The 19,637-nt window shown below is 44.4% G+C and overlaps 1 protein-coding gene across 1 annotated transcript; it reads left to right on the top strand.

The window, feature by feature from the left end:
• Window positions 1-380: 380 nt before the first annotated feature.
• LOC138852824 (uncharacterized) lies at window positions 381-9,102 on the top strand. Its single transcript, XM_070085898.1, has 3 exons — window positions 381-1,433; window positions 2,104-5,434; window positions 8,713-9,102. The coding sequence occupies exons 2-3, from the start codon at window positions 4,148-4,150 to the stop codon at window positions 9,100-9,102; spliced, it is 1,677 nt and encodes a 558-aa protein (XP_069941999.1). The 5' UTR covers window positions 381-1,433; window positions 2,104-4,147.
• Window positions 9,103-19,637: the final 10,535 nt, after the last annotated feature.

Here is a 19,637-nt window from a genome sequence, read left to right as displayed (position 1 = left end):
CTAGAAGGTAATTAGTAAGGTAAACTAGAAGGTAATTAGTAAGGTAAACTAGAAGGTAATTAGTAAGGTAAACTAGAAGGTAATTAGTAAGGTAAACTAGAAGGTAATTAGTAAGTTAAACTAGAAGGTAATTAGTAAGGTAAACTAGAAGGTAAATAGTAAGGTAAACTAGAAGGTAAATAGTAAGGTAAACTAGAAGGTAATTAGTAAGGTAAACTAGAAGGTAATTAGTAAGGTAAACTAGAAGGTAATTAGTAAGGTAAACTAGAAGGTAATTAGTAAGTTAAACTAGAAGGTAATTAGTAAGGTAAACTAGAAGGTAATTAGTAAGGTAAACTAGAAGGTAAATAGTAAGGTAAACTAGAAGGTAAATAGTAAGGTAAACTAGAAGGTAATTGTCAGCATAGTTGCTGATCCCTGTATTCCCAGTATTATATAGCATAGCATATTAGTATCATCCCTGTGCTTTAGACACGAGATCCCTCGTAAGCCTTTGGCTTTGTGTGACGTCATAGGCATACACATGGGCAGTGATCCCTTTGTCCCGCTCTCACTCGGCGGCAGACCTACAAGACGTGAACAGGCTTGGCACCGGGCTCCATCTCTCATCTCAGTCTGACAATATATCTACCATCCTACAAGTGTGTCTACTTTCAACCTGTGATATCTCCATTCAAGAACCCTTACGATAAATGGTGCCAGCGGTGAGCCTGTAATTCTGACGATTACAGCGATTTCTGGAGATAAAGTTGTCGACCAGCAAGACGGCCATTTCGTGTGACCAGTAGGCCTATCGACTACCGAGATTCACCCATCCAGCTACCTCAAGCCAGCTACTCTACCAGCTTCTACATTATTCACTGGTCAGTCTCTTTGTATTAGTGTTTCCTGCTTTTTTGCATTACTCCCGAGGGGTTGACCCGAGTTTGCAAAATAAGCCAGCTTCCAGTCTGTGGTGGGGGAGTCAGAACACCCGAGTCCAGTCCAGCCTAGCCTACTCCATCCAATTATTTTGCCTGCCAAGCCAGCTTCCACCCCTGCTGTGCTCATCGTGTGAAGTTATCTAGCTATTCTGTGTGAAGGGTTAAGATAAGCCAGCTAGCAACTAACCCAGGTGTCTTACCCCAGTACTCAAGCAAGCCACATGAGTAGCCTTCATCGCTTGTGATTCAAGTTCCAAGCATTCTGAGTGCTCCTTGTCATCCTTGTGGTGTTGTAGTATTTCGTGGGTTTCTTCTAAGCCAGCCGGCTTAGAATTATCTTCGCGGCAGTGTGGGTTTTCTCAGTGAGGCTTACGACGTTCAACCCATAAGCCCAGCCACTCACGATCACGTGTGTCGCATCATTGCCGGTCTCAGACGCCTCGCTCAGCCATCACCCACAAACCCAACTACAGTCGGCCATTACAACTCACCTACCTCATCAGTGTTTTGGTGCATTGCTAAGGGTTGTAGCACCATATTTTAAGGACCACATAGGGGGTCAAGAGCTAGAGAGTGGCGCGCCATCTTTAAAAGCCTCCTATGTGTTGTCTCTCGCCGATTTAAGCGCAATTCTACGATCATCTGTGCAGAGGACAGCAGCAAGACGATAAAAACAATCCATCAATCTCATTTTTTTCAAGTGTTACAGCTATAATATTTTTTTTTTAGAGACATTTGCGAGTGTTGAGACATTTCTTTTGTGTTCCCAGTGAATTTTTCTCTTAGTGACATTCAGTGACTCTTGATCAGACTCAGTGTTTATCATGTACTGATTGCATAAATTTCTTTTAATCTCCTTAATTCAGTGTTAATTTTCGTGTATTATTTTATATCTGTTGTGTTGTGTTTCTTTTTATACACACTTGAAGTAAGTACTTAGTGTTTCCTTTGTTGTGTGTGCAACATATGAGCAGTATAGAACTTGTGTTTAAACTTCAGAATTCCAGTGAATTAACTCAGTAAATTTTTCACCTCATATTCTGCATCACAACTCAGTGTTGTCTGTTATTTTTTTTTTCTTCCTAGCAATTGTGTATTTTTGTTTGTTCCCTGTGTGTTGAACATTCTTGTGTTCATATTCCTTTATTCAGCCAGTGTTTAATTTGTCTTATTTCCACAGACAATAGTGCCATTTTTAAAGCTCCAGCAAGAAATCTGTTTACAAAATTTTTTTAAAAACATCAAGTTTCATTGCAAGAAAATTCTAGTACTGAGTTTATGTTGATGTTTTGTGCTCTGCATCACTGTAAGTGTTGTATTTCTTTTTGTTGTGTGTTTTAGCACCTATTATTTTTCATATTTTATTGAACAAATTCACTCTTAGTGCAATTTTTAAGTTCTCCTTTTAAAGTAAATTGTTCTTTTGCTTGTTGTTTAAGTGCAGTTAAGAGTTAAAGTGTTCATTCCTTGATATATTTCTTTTCTTGTGTGTTATAATTTTAATTATTGCACACAGACTCATTTTGCAATAATTCTTGTGCAAATATTGTGTTGCTATTAAAGTTTTTCTTGCAGAAAATTTTATGCAGTGTTGTGCAATACAGTTTCTTACAGTGCAGTTTCTTATGCTCTGTTCTGTGCATAGTATTTTATTCTGTCTGTCATTTTAATTTTTATTTCAGTGAATTGTGTGTTTGTTTTAATTTTTGCACAAGTTTATTGAGTCCATTTTATTATTTTATTGTGTATTTTCCTTGTTGCATTGAAAGTAAAGACAACTCACTGTGCCATTTATTCAATTTAAAGTAAAAATTGAGCATATTAGATTTGAGCAAGTACAAGTTCTCTTGATTTTCAGTGTTTGTTAAGTTGCATATTTTTTTTTTCTTGTGTGAGTTCTTTGCTTACTGTGTAACTTGTCAATTTTTAATTACTTATGCAGAATAGTTAAGCATTTTCTTCCATTTAAGTTCACTGTGTTGTGTGTTCCTCAGTTATCATTTTCTTTGTTCTCTAAATTCTAGTTTTTACATTTTGGCAAACATGTCTCAAGTTTTCTCTAGCGATGCCTCAGCACTTGCTGCTAGTACAACCATTAATGTGTCAGCCCAAAATTCGAGTAACTCCGTATCAAACGATAGACATACTCAGACTTCTGGCATGCGTAACTTCACTCGTGATCCGTATGATGCTATGCCATTATTCAATGGTGACCCAGACAACCTTGAAGGTTGGTTTACTGCAGTTAGAGCCAGAGCTGACGCTTCAGTTGATGGCCCCCCATCTGAGAGTCTTTTAATAAGTATCGGAAAGGAGAGTCTAGCCCGTTCTTCAGCTGCCTCAAATGTATTTAAATTAATTCGAATGAAGGACTTCCAAGATCTGACCAGGTGGCAAGATTATGAACAGTTAATTCGCAATTATCTTGAACCAGTGCGAGAAACCGATCCGTTCGTTGTTCTCAAAGAATTAGTTTGCACAGCCCCGAGACCAGAAGAGTCATTAGAGGAGTTTGCTCTCCGTCTCAATAACCTAATGTCCTCATTTGTTAAAGCAGGCCGAAATTCAAGATATCTTAACGATAGTGATAAACCAGCCCTTGATGGGTTTGCCAGATTAGCTGCCTTTGGAGTCGTTAAACAACTAATGCCACCGACATCTAAGTATGTGTACAATTCAAGTCCGCTAGATGCTAATATGGGACCGCTTAAAGCTCTAATCCATGTACGAAATTTGTGTCCCGAGGGATCCTTCCCTTATCGTAGGTCTATGCCAAACACCTTGTCCAATCCTGTACCTCCTTTAGTTTGTGCTACTACCAAACCTCCCAACCGCAATCACTCACGCTCATCATCCAAAGCAAGTGTTAAGAGCTATCATTCCCGTAACACCCATAGTACGTACAGTAACCACAGTCAAATAATTTGCTACAATTGTGGTTTCCGTGGCCATATCGCTAGTAATTGTTATGCCAGTTACCCTAAGAAGCGTCGTACTGATGATGAGTACCAGTCAGATCTTCCCTACTGTACTCATCATAGAATTCATGGACATGATACATCTGAGTGCAATGCGCTCTACAATATGCGGTACTCTAGATCTTTCCATGGCCGTTCCAACCGCAGAGCCAGGAGAGGAAACAGACGTCGTGGTTCACAGTCTAATCAGAACCAGGCTCATTCTTCCAATTCGGGGGAATTAGAGCGCCCCAGTCAAACCGCCCAATGGTGACGGTAAGTGATAATGAGTATGCCATCCCCGTTCACAATTCCTTTGAAGCCTTAAGCAGTCTCGAGAATGACAATCCTGCTGATGATGTGGCTTCACACGTCTCTGACGTAGAGGAATTTGGGGATGAAGTAGAAGATGCTTTCTCCGATGATAACTCAACTTCCTGTTTGCATATGAGTTCTAATGCAACGATTGGTCCATTAGTACAAGCTTCTGTCCATAATGCGCCCGTTCATGTGTTCATGGACTCTGGTGCGCAAGTTAATATCATTAGGTCTAGCTTGTTTAAAGAGAAGCGGTTACGACGTATCCTCCTCGTTGAACCAACTACTGTAACCTTCCTTGGTGGAGTAGCTGGTTCTCTTCTGCGAGTCCGAGGTCAGACTTCACTCACCTTTACTATCCAAGGCAGAGACTTTACTGCTGTTTTTCTTGTTGTCGACCAGATTGCTTTCCCTGGTGACCTTCTTCTGGGATTTGCTTCCATGCGAGACTTACGCATTGTGCTCGACCCGTACCGATGGCATGCCCAAATAGATGACTTAATCGTTCCATTCTGGGGTTACCAGCTTGGATCAGAAATCTGTCATACTGCTGCAGAGTATGATGTACGCATTAAGTCCTTACAAGCCAATGCAATTTCCAGTAGCGTACCCAAGCGGTCAGGCACTGGTAATTCTGTCACTCCCATTAGTGTTCCACCTATACCTTCAGACTTGCAGGATAGTGTTCCGTTGCCTCAAGTGTCCGAGGACACTCAGACTGCCTTGAGTGCACAGCCTATCCCTGCAATGACTGCTAGTTCGAGTAGTAGTTTCTCCACAGGGGATGCCTTGTCAGAAAACGATTACTTGGAACTAGTAATGCCATCTCTTGTTGATGTCACATGCCGTTTGCAGAAAGACGTCTCTGTTGCGGCTAGTGCTCTCACTAGAGTGTCTGTTGTTGTTCCTAATGTTCCAGATGGTGATACTGTCCTAGTTGACAGTGATTCCTGCAAGGTCAAAGGTTTATTTGTTGAACCTTCCTTACACATTGTAAGAGACAGTAAGATCCATTTACTCCTTGCTAACACTTTGGGTCACAGTGTTCGTCTCAGAGCAAATACCAACCTCGTTGACCTAGTTCACTATCCTTACCCTGTTCAAGTACAGGATGACGTGTCACCTGACCAGTGGGTCGGTGCTATTTCTACCGGGGAGACCTCATCCACTTCTCCGGATCAATCTGTTTCACCAGTTGAGGAGAAAGACTTAGCTCCTACTGACTTCCCAGACGAAGTCAAGCGTTTGTTGACTCTGTTGAACAAACGTCGTAAAGCTATTGCCTTACCAGGTGAGAAGATGGGTATAACGAACTTATTGTCCCATCGTATTCCACTTGAACCTGGTACTAGACCTATTTACATACCTGCGTACAGAATGCCTCATTCACAAGTTGCTGTCGCAGAGGAACTGATCAATCAAATGCTCAATGATGGAGTTATTGCACATAGCAATTCACCCTGGAATGCGCCCTTGATCCTAGTGCCTAAGAAGGATGGCACTTGGCGCCCGGTGATTGACTTTAGGAAGTTAAACGCGAAAACCATTCCAGATCGTTTCCCACTTCCTGTACTAGGTGACCTTTTACGCAATATCGGAGATAACAAAGTCTTCTCGACCCTAGACTTGTTACAAGGGTTTTGGCAAGTCCCTCTTCACGAGGACAGCCAAGAGTTAACAGCTTTCTCCACTCCCACAGGTCATTATCATTTCCTCCGTATGGCGTTTGGATTACGATCGTCTCCTATCACGTTCTCTAGACTCATGACCAATATCTTTAGAGGTCTGATAGGTAAAGCACTTATGGTGTACTTAGACGACGTAATCGTCATGTCCGAAGACGTGGACACACATCTGAAAAGACTTGATACAGTACTTGGAAAGCTTGAAGAAGCAAATTTAAAGATCAAACTGTCTAAATGCCAATTTTTCAGATCAGAAATTAAGTTTCTTGGTCACGTAGTCACTCCTAGAGGGGTTACGACTGACCAAAGTAAAGTAACAGCAGTACTAAATTTTCCAACTCCCAAAACCGCTGATGCCGTAAGATCCTTTGTGGGCTTAGCAGGTTTTTATAGATCTTTCATTGCTAATTTTTCTTCCATAGCTGCTCCTCTAACTGAGTTGCTTAAGAAAGATGCTCCTTTTAGTTGGACCTTCCGTCAAGAAACAGCATTCCAAACTCTAAAAGAAAAGCTAACATCTGCTCCCATTTTGAAATTCCCAGATTTTTCTAAGCCCTTCTATCTGACAACTGATGCTAGTTCCATTGGCATAGGTGCCGTACTAGCTCAGAAGACTGATAGCAAGTACAACGCAGTTGCATTTGCTAGCCGAGTCCTTACGAAGGCTGAACGTAATTATACAGTAACGGAGCAAGAAGCTTTAGCAATAGTGTGGTCTTTAAAGCACTTCCGAGACATCATTTACCAGTACCCTGTTCATGTCTTGACAGATCATGCGCCACTGATACCTTTATTCCAGAACAAACAGCCTACTGGAAGGTTAGCCAGATGGTCCTTGACTATCCAAGAGTTCAATCCCACTTTTGAACATTTACCTGGCAAGTCAAATGTAGTCGCAGATGCTTTATCGCGACACGTTAGTGTAGTTACTGCAGATCCTCCATTTACTGTCGAGGATGTCAAAACTGCACAAAGAATAGATCCCATGTGTTCTGGTGTGATTCGATTCCTGCTCCAGGAAGATCTTATTCTTACTGTGAAGCCACCAGTACCCATTAGTGACTTTGTAACGAGCCAAGAATTACTGTATCGAATAGTCGAGTTGAGTACTCCTAGCAGACGAGTTAGTAATTCCACAGTCACTAGTGATTGTAGTTGTATCTTTTGTAGATACTCGTTCAGATCTCTCTCAGTCAAGGCATGTGTTAGCCATTGCAGAGGAATTCAATCCTCCCAGAGATGATAACCATTCTGCATACGTAAACCTCACCCTCGCAGAATTGGGTTTAAGTGTAAACAGCCTGCATAATTAGATGTCCGAGATGAATGAATTTGTCAACTGTGTGTTTTATTATTAGCTGATCAGTTTGTCAGAAATTTACGTGTTCACGTTCCCTCCGTATTCTGAGAATTAACAGTCTAGATTTGCGTGCACCGCATCTGCCTTTCTGTTAAACACTTCTTGTATATAATTATTCTTCCTCAGAATCCGTAGAGTGCATGAATACAGATCGATCGATCAATTCCATCCATATTGTATAATGATTCGTACTTATAGTTTGTAAGGATTACGTTAACACCCATTACGTCAAAATCATGTTGTACCATCCATTAGTTCTAAGTTATATATGCATTTGTTATTGTATAGAATCAGCCCAGATCCGCCTGCCTGTTCAGCCTATAGATAGTAGTGTATGTCGGGACGACATACGTAACATGACCGAGCTGTCAGCATAGTTGCTGATCCCTGTATTCCCAGTATTATATAGCATAGCATATTAGTATCATCCCTGTGCTTTAGACACGAGATCCCTCGTAAGCCTTTGGCTTTGTGTGACGTCATAGGCATACACATGGGCAGTGATCCCTTTGTCCCGCTCTCACTCGGCGGCAGACCTACAAGACGTGAACAGGCTTGGCACCGGGCTCCATCTCTCATCTCAGTCTGACAATATATCTACCATCCTACAAGTGTGTCTACTTTCAACCTGTGATATCTCCATTCAAGAACCCTTACGATATAATTAGTAAGGTAAACTAGAAGGTAATTAGTAAGGTAAACTAGAAGGTAATTAGTAAGGTAATTAGTAAGGTAAACTAGAAGGTAATTAGTAAGGTAAACTAGAAGGTAATTAGTAAGGTAAACTAGAAGGTAATTAGTAAGGTAAACTAGAAGGTAATTAGTAAGGTAAACTAGAAGGCAATTAGTAAGGTAAACTCGAAGGTAATTAGTAAGGTAAACTAGAAGGTAATTAGTAAGGTAAGCTAGAAGGTAATTAGTAAGGTAAACTCGAAGGTAATTAGTAAGGTAAACTAGAAGGTAATTAGTAAGGTAAACTAGAAGGTAATTAGTAAGGTAAACTAGAAGGTAATTAGTAAGGTAAACTAGAAGGTAATTAGTAAGGTAAACTAGAAGGTAATTAGTAAGGTAAACTAGAAGGTAATTAGTAAGGTAAACTAGAAGGTAATTAGTAAGGTAAACTAGAAGGTAATTAGTAAGGTAAACTAGAAGGTAATTAGTAAGGTAAACTAGAAGGTAATTAGTAAGGTAAACTAGAAGGTAATTAGTAAGGTAAACTAGAAGGTAATTAGTAAGGTAAACTAGAAGGTAATTAGTAAGGTAAACTAGAAGGTAATTAGTAAGTTAAACTAGAAGGTAATTAGTAAGGTAAACTAGAAGGTAATTAGTAAGGTAAACTAGAAGGTAATTAGTAAGGTAAACTAGAAGGTAATTAGTAAGGTAAACTAGAAGGTAATTAGTAAGGTAAACTAGAAGGTAAAAAGATAAAGTAAACTAGAGAGTAAATTCACCTTTATTGTGGGAGAAAGTTGTCCAGCGTCCCAGACTCTCCCAGCGTCCCAGACTCTCCCAGCGTCCCAGACTCTCCCAGCGTCTTAGACTCTCCCAGCGTCCCAGACTCTCCCAGCGTCCCAGACTCTCCCAGCGTCCCAGACTCTCCCAGCGTCCCAGACTCTCCCAGCGTCCCAGACTCTCCCAGCGTCCCAGACTCTCCCAGCATCTTAGACTCTCCCAGCGTCTTAGACTCTCCCAGCGTCCCAGACTCTCCCAGCGTCCCAGACTCTCCCAGGAAGGAAAAACAAATGTTGATTAATATGATGGAAGATGAATCTGAAGGACGTTTCCTCGGGGGGGGGTCAGCGCCCCCCACGGCCCGGTCCCAGACCAGGCCTTCTGGAGCCTCAAGGCCTGATCAATAAGACTGTTGCTGCCGGTCACACTCAGTCCAGTTTACGAACCATAATACGGGTAATCAGGCACTGATTTGAGGAACTTGTCTGGCTCCCTCTTGAAGACCGCATGTGGTGGGAGGGGCATTGAAGAGTCGGGAACCTCTGACACTCATCGAGTTGAAGAGTCGGGGACCTCTGACACTCATCGGGTTGAAGAGTCGAGGACCTCTGACACTCATCGGGTTGAAGAGTCGGGAACCTCTGACACTCATCGGGTTGAAGAGTCGGGAACCTCTGACACTCATCGGGTTGAAGAGTCGGGAACCTCTGACACTCATCGGGTTGAAGAGTCGGGAACCTCTGACACTCATCGGGCTGAAGAGTCGGGAACCTCTGACACTCATCGGGTTGAAGAGTCGGGAACCTCTGACACTCATCGGGTTGAAGAGTCGGGAACCTCTGACACTCATCGGGTTGAAGACTTCGGGACCTCTGACACTCATCGAGTTGAAGAGTCGGAAACCTCTGACACTCATCGGGTTGAAGAGTCGGGGACCTCTGACACTCATCGGGTTGAAGAGTCGGGGACCTCTGACACTCATCGGGTTGAAGACTTCGGGACCTCTGACACTCATCGAGTTGAAGAGTCGGGGACCTGTGACACTCATCGGGTTGAAGAGTCGAGGACCTGTGACACTCATCGGGTTGAAGAGTCGGGGACCTCTGACACTCATCGGGTTCAAGAATCGGGGACCTCTGACGCTCATCGGGTTGAAGAGTCGACGAACTCTGACACTCGTCGGGTTGAAGAATCGGAGACCTCTGACGCTCATCGGGTTGAAGAGTCGGGGACCTCTGACACTCATCGGGTTGAAGAGTTCGGGATCTGTGACACTCATCGGGTTGAAGAGTTCGGGACCTCTGACACTCATCGGGTTGAAGAGTCGGGGACCTCTGACATTCATCGGGTTATTTCTTAGTGTACTCGTCGTTCCCCTGCTTATTAGTGGAAGTGTTTTTCCTCTGTCTGCCGTCTCATGAGTGATTTCAATGTTCAGGTTTGGAATCAGTCCCTCCAGGATTCTCCAGGTGTATATGCATGTTTCTCGCCTACGTTTAGATAATTGGAAACCACTAACCAGACATTGGAATCCCTCCATCCCTACACAACCATACATGTGTATATTTTATTTAATGATAATGATACACAATGTATCAACATCTTACCAGAAGATATCAGGAACATCTTACCAGGTTGTTTACCAGTCGTCACAATAACCCAGGTTGTTTACCAGGCGTCACAATAACCCGGGTTGTTTACCAGTCGTCACAATAACCCAGGATGTTTACCAGTCGTCACAATAACCCAGGTTGTTTACCAGGCGTCACAATAACCCGGGTTGTTTACCAGTCGTCACAATAACCCAGGATGTTTACCAGTCGTCACAATAACCCAGGTTGTTTACCAGGCGTCACAATAACCCGGGTTGTTTACCAGTCGTCACAATAACCCAGGTTGTTTACCAGGCGTCACAATAACCCGGGTTGTTTACCAGTCGTCACAATAACCCGGGTTGTTTACCAGTCGTCACAATAACCCAGGATGTTTACCAGTCGTCACAATAACCCAGGTTGTTTACCAGTCGTCACAATAACCCAGGTTGTTTACCAGTCGTCACAATAACCCAGGTTGTTTACCAGGCGTCACAATAACCCGGGTTGTTTACCAGTCGTCACAATAACCCGGGTTGTTTACCAGTCGTCACAATAACCCAGGTTGTTTACCAGGCGTCACAATAACCCGGGTTGTTTACCAGTCGTCACAATAACCCAGGTTGTTTACCAGTCGTCACAATAACCCGGGTTGTTTACCAGTCGTCACAATAACCCAGGATGTTTACCAGTCGTCACAATAACCAAGGTTGTTTACCAGTCGTCACAATAACCCGGGTTGTTTACCAGTCGTCACAATAACCCAGGTTGTTTACCAGTCGTCACAATAACCCGGGTTGTTTACCAGTCGTCACAATAACCCGGGTTGTTTACCAGTCGTCACAATAACCCGGGTTGTTTACCAGTCGTCACAATAACCCAGGTTGTTTACCAGTCGTCACAATAACCCAGGTTGTTTACCAGTCGTCACAATAACCCAGGTTGTTTACCAGGCGTCACAATAACCCGGGTTGTTTACCAGTCGTCACAATAACCCAGGTTGTTTACCAGGCGTCACAATAACCCGGGTTGTTTACCAGTCGTCACAATAACCCGGGTTGTTTACCAGTCGTCACAATAACCCGGGTTGTTTACCAGTCGTCACAATAACCCGGGTTGTTTACCAGTCGTCACAATAACCCGGGTTGTTTAGCAGTCGTCACAATAACCCGGGTTGTTTAGCAGTCGTCACAATAACCCGGGTTCTTTACCAGTCGTCACAATAACCCAGGTTGTTTACCAGTCGTCACAATAACCCAGGTTGTTTACCAGTCATCACAATAAGCCGGGTTGTTTACCAGTCGTCACAATAGCCCGGGTTGTTTACCAGTCGTCACAATAACCCAGGGTGTTTACCAGTCGTCACAATAACCCGGGTTGTTTACCAGTCGTCACAATAACCCGGGTTGTTTACCAGTCGTCACAATAACCCGGGTTGTTTACCAGTCGTCACAATAACCCAGGTTGTTTACCAGTCGTCACAATAACCCAGGTTGTTTACCAGTCGTCACAATAACCCGGGTTGTTTACCAGTCGTCACAATAACCCAGGTTGTTTACCAGTCGTCACAATAACCCAGGTTGTTTACCAGTCGTCACAATAACCCAGGTTGTTTACCAGGCGTCACAATAACCCGGGTTGTTTACCAGTCGTCACAATAACCCAGGTTGTTTACCAGGCGTCACAATAACCCGGGTTGTTTACCAGTCGTCACAATAACCCGGGTTGTTTACCAGTCGTCACAATAACCCGGGTTGTTTACCAGTCGTCACAATAACCCGGGTTGTTTACCAGTCGTCACAATAACCCGGGTTGTTTAGCAGTCGTCACAATAACCCGGGTTGTTTAGCAGTCGTCACAATAACCCGGGTTGTTTACCAGTCGTCACAATAACCCAGGTTGTTTACCAGTCGTCACAATAACCCAGGTTGTTTACCAGTCGTCACAATAACCCAGGTTGTTTACCAGGCGTCACAATAACCCGGGTTGTTTACCAGTCGTCACAATAACCCGGGTTGTTTACCAGTCGTCACAATAACCCGGGTTGTTTACCAGTCGTCACAATAACCCGGGTTGTTTACCAGTCACAATAACCCGGGTTGTTTAGCAGTCGTCACAATAACCCGGGTTGTTTAGCAGTCGTCACAATAACCCGGGTTGTTTACCAGTCGTCACAATAACCCAGGTTGTTTACCAGTCGTCACAATAACCCAGGTTGTTTACCAGTCGTCACAATAACCCAGGTTGTTTACCAGGCGTCACAATAACCCGGGTTGTTTACCAGTCGTCACAATAACCCGGGTTGTTTACCAGTCGTCACAATAACCCAGGTTGTTTACCAGGCGTCACAATAACCCGGGTTGTTTACCAGTCGTCACAATAACCCAGGTTGTTTACCAGTCGTCACAATAACCCGGGTTGTTTACCAGTCGTCACAATAACCCAGGATGTTTACCAGTCGTCACAATAACCAAGGTTGTTTACCAGTCGTCACAATAACCCGGGTTGTTTACCAGTCGTCACAATAACCCAGGTTGTTTACCAGTCGTCACAATAACCCGGGTTGTTTACCAGTCGTCACAATAACCCGGGTTGTTTACCAGTCGTCACAATAACCCGGGTTGTTTACCAGTCGTCACAATAACCCAGGTTGTTTACCAGTCGTCACAATAACCCAGGTTGTTTACCAGTCGTCACAATAACCCAGGTTGTTTACCAGGCGTCACAATAACCCGGGTTGTTTACCAGTCGTCACAATAACCCAGGTTGTTTACCAGGCGTCACAATAACCCGGGTTGTTTACCAGTCGTCACAATAACCCGGGTTGTTTACCAGTCGTCACAATAACCCGGGTTGTTTACCAGTCGTCACAATAACCCGGGTTGTTTACCAGTCGTCACAATAACCCGGGTTGTTTAGCAGTCGTCACAATAACCCGGGTTGTTTAGCAGTCGTCACAATAACCCGGGTTCTTTACCAGTCGTCACAATAACCCAGGTTGTTTACCAGTCGTCACAATAACCCAGGTTGTTTACCAGTCATCACAATAAGCCGGGTTGTTTACCAGTCGTCACAATAGCCCGGGTTGTTTACCAGTCGTCACAATAACCCAGGGTGTTTACCAGTCGTCACAATAACCCGGGTTGTTTACCAGTCGTCACAATAACCCGGGTTGTTTACCAGTCGTCACAATAACCCGGGTTGTTTACCAGTCGTCACAATAACCCAGGTTGTTTACCAGTCGTCACAATAACCCAGGTTGTTTACCAGTCGTCACAATAACCCGGGTTGTTTACCAGTCGTCACAATAACCCAGGTTGTTTACCAGTCGTCACAATAACCCAGGTTGTTTACCAGTCGTCACAATAACCCAGGTTGTTTACCAGGCGTCACAATAACCCGGGTTGTTTACCAGTCGTCACAATAACCCAGGTTGTTTACCAGGCGTCACAATAACCCGGGTTGTTTACCAGTCGTCACAATAACCCGGGTTGTTTACCAGTCGTCACAATAACCCGGGTTGTTTACCAGTCGTCACAATAACCCGGGTTGTTTACCAGTCGTCACAATAACCCGGGTTGTTTAGCAGTCGTCACAATAACCCGGGTTGTTTAGCAGTCGTCACAATAACCCGGGTTGTTTACCAGTCGTCACAATAACCCAGGTTGTTTACCAGTCGTCACAATAACCCAGGTTGTTTACCAGTCATCACAATAAGCCGGGTTGTTTACCAGTCGTCACAATAGCCCGGGTTGTTTACCAGTCGTCACAATAACCCAGGTTGTTTACCAGTCGTCACAATAACCCGGGTTGTTTACCAGTCGTCACAATAACCCGGGTTGTTTACCAGTCGTCACAATAACCCAGGTTGTTTACCAGTCGTCACAATAACCCAGGTTGTTTACCAGTCGTCACAATAACCCGGGTTGTATACCAGTCGTCACAATAACCCAGGTTGTTTACCAGTCATCACAATAAGCCGGGTTGTTTACCAGTCGTCACAATAACCCGGGTTGTATACCAGTCGTCACAATAACCCAGGTTGTTTACCAGTCATCACAATAAGCCGGGTTGTTTACCAGTCGTCACAATAACCCGGGTTGTTTACCAGTCGTCACAATAACCCAGGTTGTTTACCAGTCATCACAATAACCCGGGTTGTTTACCAGTCGTCACAATAACCCGGGTTGTTTACCAGTCGCCACAATAACCTGGGTTGTTTACCAGTCGTCACAATAACCCGGGTTGTTTACCATTCGTCACAATAACCCGGGTTGTTTACTAGTCGTCACAATAACCCGGGTTGTTTACCAGTCGTCACAATAACCCAGGTTGTTTACCAGTGTCGTCACAATAACCCCGGTTGTTTACCAGTCGTCACAATAACCCGGGTTGTTTACCAGTCGTCACAATAACCCGGGTTGTTTACCAGTCGTCACAATAACCCGGGTTGTTTACCAGTCGTCACAATAACCCGGGTTGTTTACCAGTCGTCACAACATAGGTTGTTTACCAGTCGTCACAATAACCCGGGTTGTTTACCAGTCGTCTCAATAACCCAGGTTGTTTACCAGTCGTCACAATAACCCAGGTTGTTTAACAGTCGTCACAATAACCCAGGTTGTTTTCCAGTGTTGTCACAATAATCCAGGTTTTTTACCAGTGTCGTCACAATAATCCAGGTTGTTTACCAGTGTCGTCACAATAACCCAGGTTGTTTACCAGTGTCGTCACAATAACATAGGATGTTTACCAGTGTTGTCACAATATCCCAGGTTGTTTACCAGTTGTCACAATAACCCGGGTTGTTTACCAGTGTCGTCACAATAACCCAAGTTGTTTACCAGTGTTGTCACAATAACCCGGGTTGTTTGCCAGTGTCGTCACAATAACCCAAGTTGTTTACCAGTGTCGTCACAATAACCCAAGTTGTTTACCAGTCGTCACAATAACCCGGGTTGTTTACCAGTCGTCACAATGACCCGGGTTGTTTACCAGTCGTCACAATAACCCGGGTTGTTTACCAGTCGTCACAGTAACCCATGTTGTTTGTCAGTCGTCACAATAACCCAGGTTGTTTACCAGTCGTCACAATAACTCGGGTTGTATACCAGTCGTCACAATAACCCAGGTTGTTTACCAGTCGTCACAATAACCCGGGTTGTTTACCAGTCGTCACAATAACCCGAGTTGTTTACCAGTGTTGTCACAACCCGGGTTGTTTACCAGTGTCGTCACAATAACCCAGGTTGTTTACCAGTGTCGTCACAATAACCCAGGTTGTTTATCAGTGTCGTCACAATAACCCAGGTTGTTTACCAGTCGTCACAATAACCCAGGTTGTTTACCAGTCGTCACAATAACCCGGGTTGTTTACCAGTCGTCACAGTAACCCGGGTTGTTTACCAGTGTCGTCACAATAACCCAGGTTGTTTACCAGTGTCGTCACAATAACCCAGGTTGTTTACCAGTGTCGTCACAATAACCCAGGTTGTTTACCAGTATCGTCACAATAACCCAGGTTGTTTACCAGTGTTGTCACAATAACCCAGGTTGTTTACCACTGTTGTCACAACCCAGGTTATTTACCAGTCGTCACAATACCTGGAGGTTATTTCGGGGATCAACGCCCCCGCGGCCCGGTCCATGACCAGGCCTCCTGATGGATCAGGGCCTGATCAACTAGGCTGTTACTGCTGGCCGCACGCAGTCCAACGTACGAGCCACAGCCCGGCTGATCCGGCACTGACTTTAGGTATCTGTCCAGCTCTCTCTTGAAGGCAGCCAGGGGTTTATTGGCAATTCCCCTAATGCTTGATGGGAGACTGTTGAACAGTTTTGGGCCCCGGACACTTATGGTGTTTTCCCTTAGTGTACCAATGGCGCCCCTACTTTTTATTGGGGGCATTTTGCATCGCCTGCCCAGTCTTTTACTTTCGTAGGGAGTGATTTCTGTGTGCAGATTTGGGACCATTCCTTCCAAGATTTTCCAAGTGTAGATTATGATATATCTCTCCCTCCTGCGTTCCAACGAGTACAAGTCAAGTGCTTCCAAGCGTTCCCAGTAGTTAAGGTGCTTGACAGAACTTATACGTGCAGTAAAGGATCTCTGTACACTCTCTAGATCTGCGATTTCACCTGCTTTGAATGGAGATGTTAATGTACAGCAGTATTCCAGCCTAGAGAGAACAAGTGATTTGAAAAGGATCATCATGGGCTTGGCATAACCCAGGTTATTTACCAGTCATCACAATGTCTCAGGTTGTTTACTAGTCGTCACAATAACCCGGGTTATTTACCAGTCGTCACAATATCTCAGGTTGTTTACCAGTCGTCACAGTAACCCGGGTTATTTACCAGTCGTCACAATATCTCAGGTTATTTACCAGTCGTCACAATAACCCGAGTTATTTACCAGTCGTCACAATATCCCAGGTTGTTTACCAGTCGTCACAATATCCCAGGTTGTTTACCAGTGTTGTCACAATAACCCAGGTTCTTTACCAGTGTTGTCACAATAACCCAGGTTGTTTACCAGTGTTGTCACAATAACCCAGGTTGTTTACCAGTGTCGTCACAATAACCCAGGTTGTTTACCAGTGTCGTCACAATAACCCAGGTTGTTTACCAGTGTCGTCACAATAACCCAGGTTGTTTCCCAGTGTCGTCACAATAACCCAGGTTGTTTACCAGTGTTGTCACAATAACCCAGGTTGTTTACCAGTGTTGTCACAATAACCCAGGTTGTTTACCAGTGTTGTCACAATAACCCAGGTTGTTTACCAGTGTTGTCACAATAACCCAGGTTGTTTACCAGTGTTGTCACAATAACCCAGGTTGTTTACCAGTCGTCACAATAACCCAGGTTGTTTACCAGTCGTCACAATAACCCAGGTTGTTTACCAGGCGTCACAATAACCCGGGTTGTTTACCAGTCGTCACAATAACCCGGGTTGTTTACCAGTCGTCACAATAACCCGGGTTGTTTACCAGTCGTCACAATAACCCGGGTTGTTTACCAGTCACAATAACCCGGGTTGTTTAGCAGTCGTCACAATAACCCGGGTTGTTTAGCAGTCGTCACAATAACCCGGGTTGTTTACCAGTCGTCACAATAACCCAGGTTGTTTACCAGTCGTCACAATAACCCAGGTTGTTTACCAGTCGTCACAATAACCCAGGTTGTTTACCAGGCGTCACAATAACCCGGGTTGTTTACCAGTCGTCACAATAACCCGGGTTGTTTACCAGTCGTCACAATAACCCAGGTTGTTTACCAGGCGTCACAATAACCCGGGTTGTTTACCAGTCGTCACAATAACCCAGGTTGTTTACCAGTCGTCACAATAACCCGGGTTGTTTACCAGTCGTCACAATAACCCAGGATGTTTACCAGTCGTCACAATAACCAAGGTTGTTTACCAGTCGTCACAATAACCCGGGTTGTTTACCAGTCGTCACAATAACCCAGGTTGTTTACCAGTCGTCACAATAACCCGGGTTGTTTACCAGTCGTCACAATAACCCGGGTTGTTTACCAGTCGTCACAATAACCCGGGTTGTTTACCAGTCGTCACAATAACCCAGGTTGTTTACCAGTCGTCACAATAACCCAGGTTGTTTACCAGTCGTCACAATAACCCAGGTTGTTTACCAGGCGTCACAATAACCCGGGTTGTTTACCAGTCGTCACAATAACCCAGGTTGTTTACCAGGCGTCACAATAACCCGGGTTGTTTACCAGTCGTCACAATAACCCGGGTTGTTTACCAGTCGTCACAATAACCCGGGTTGTTTACCAGTCGTCACAATAACCCGGGTTGTTTACCAGTCGTCACAATAACCCGGGTTGTTTAGCAGTCGTCACAATAACCCGGGTTGTTTAGCAGTCGTCACAATAACCCGGGTTCTTTACCAGTCGTCACAATAACCCAGGTTGTTTACCAGTCGTCACAATAACCCAGGTTGTTTACCAGTCATCACAATAAGCCGGGTTGTTTACCAGTCGTCACAATAGCCCGGGTTGTTTACCAGTCGTCACAATAACCCAGGGTGTTTACCAGTCGTCACAATAACCCGGGTTGTTTACCAGTCGTCACAATAACCCGGGTTGTTTACCAGTCGTCACAATAACCCGGGTTGTTTACCAGTCGTCACAATAACCCAGGTTGTTTACCAGTCGTCACAATAACCCAGGTTGTTTACCAGTCGTCACAATAACCCGGGTTGTTTACCAGTCGTCACAATAACCCAGGTTGTTTACCAGTCGTCACAATAACCCAGGTTGTTTACCAGTCGTCACAATAACCCAGGTTGTTTACCAGGCGTCACAATAACCCGGGTTGTTTACCAGTCGTCACAATAACCCAGGTTGTTTACCAGGCGTCACAATAACCCGGGTTGTTTACCAGTCGTCACAATAACCCGGGTTGTTTACCAGTCGTCACAATAACCCGGGTTGTTTACCAGTCGTCACAATAACCCGGGTTGTTTACCAGTCGTCACAATAACCCGGGTTGTTTAGCAGTCGTCACAATAACCCGGGTTGTTTAGCAGTCGTCACAATAACCCGGGTTGTTTACCAGTCGTCACAATAACCCAGGTTGTTTACCAGTCGTCACAATAACCCAGGTTGTTTACCAGTCATCACAATAAGCCGGGTTGTTTACCAGTCGTCACAATAGCCCGGGTTGTTTACCAGTCGTCACAATAACCCAGGTTGTTTACCAGTCGTCACAATAACCCGGGTTGTTTACCAGTCGTCACAATAACCCGGGTTGTTTACCAGTCGTCACAATAACCCAGGTTGTTTACCAGTCGTCACAATAACCCAGGTTGTTTACCAGTCGTCACAATAACCCGGGTTGTATACCAGTCGTCACAATAACCCAGGTTGTTTACCAGTCATCACAATAAGCCGGGTTGTTTACCAGTCGTCACAATAACCCGGGTTGTATACCAGTCGTCACAATAACCCAGGTTGTTTACCAGTCATCACAATAAGCCGGGTTGTTTACCAGTCGTCACAATAACCCGGGTTGTTTACCAGTCGTCACAATAACCCAGGTTGTTTACCAGTCATCACAATAACCCGGGTTGTTTACCAGTCGTCACAATAACCCGGGTTGTTTACCAGTCGCCCCAATAACCTGGGTTGTTTACCAGTCGTCACAATAACCCGGGTTGTTTACCATTCGTCACAATAACCCGGGTTGTTTACTAGTCACAATAACCCGGGTTGTTTACCAGTCGTCACAATAACCCAGGTTGTTTACCAGTGTCGTCACAATAACCCCGGTTGTTTACCAGTCGTCACAATAACCCGGGTTGTTTACCAGTCGTCACAATAA

The sequence above is a fragment of the Cherax quadricarinatus genome, chromosome 1 (assembly GCF_038502225.1).
Source record: "Cherax quadricarinatus isolate ZL_2023a chromosome 1, ASM3850222v1, whole genome shotgun sequence".
Taxonomy (NCBI): domain Eukaryota; kingdom Metazoa; phylum Arthropoda; class Malacostraca; order Decapoda; family Parastacidae; genus Cherax; species Cherax quadricarinatus.
Note: the sequence above shows the minus strand (reverse complement) of the source record. Positions and strands in the feature narration are given on the sequence as shown.

Excerpts from the sequence above, each read along its gene's own strand:
- LOC138852824 (XM_070085898.1), top strand. The coding sequence starts at position 4,148 with ATGGTGACGGTAAGTGATAATGAGTATGCCATCCCCGTTCACAATTCC. Across the intron at positions 5,435-8,712 it reads CTACTGACTTCCCAGACGAA|TTGTCCAGCGTCCCAGACTC; the intron begins GTCAAGCGTTTG and ends TGTGGGAGAAAG.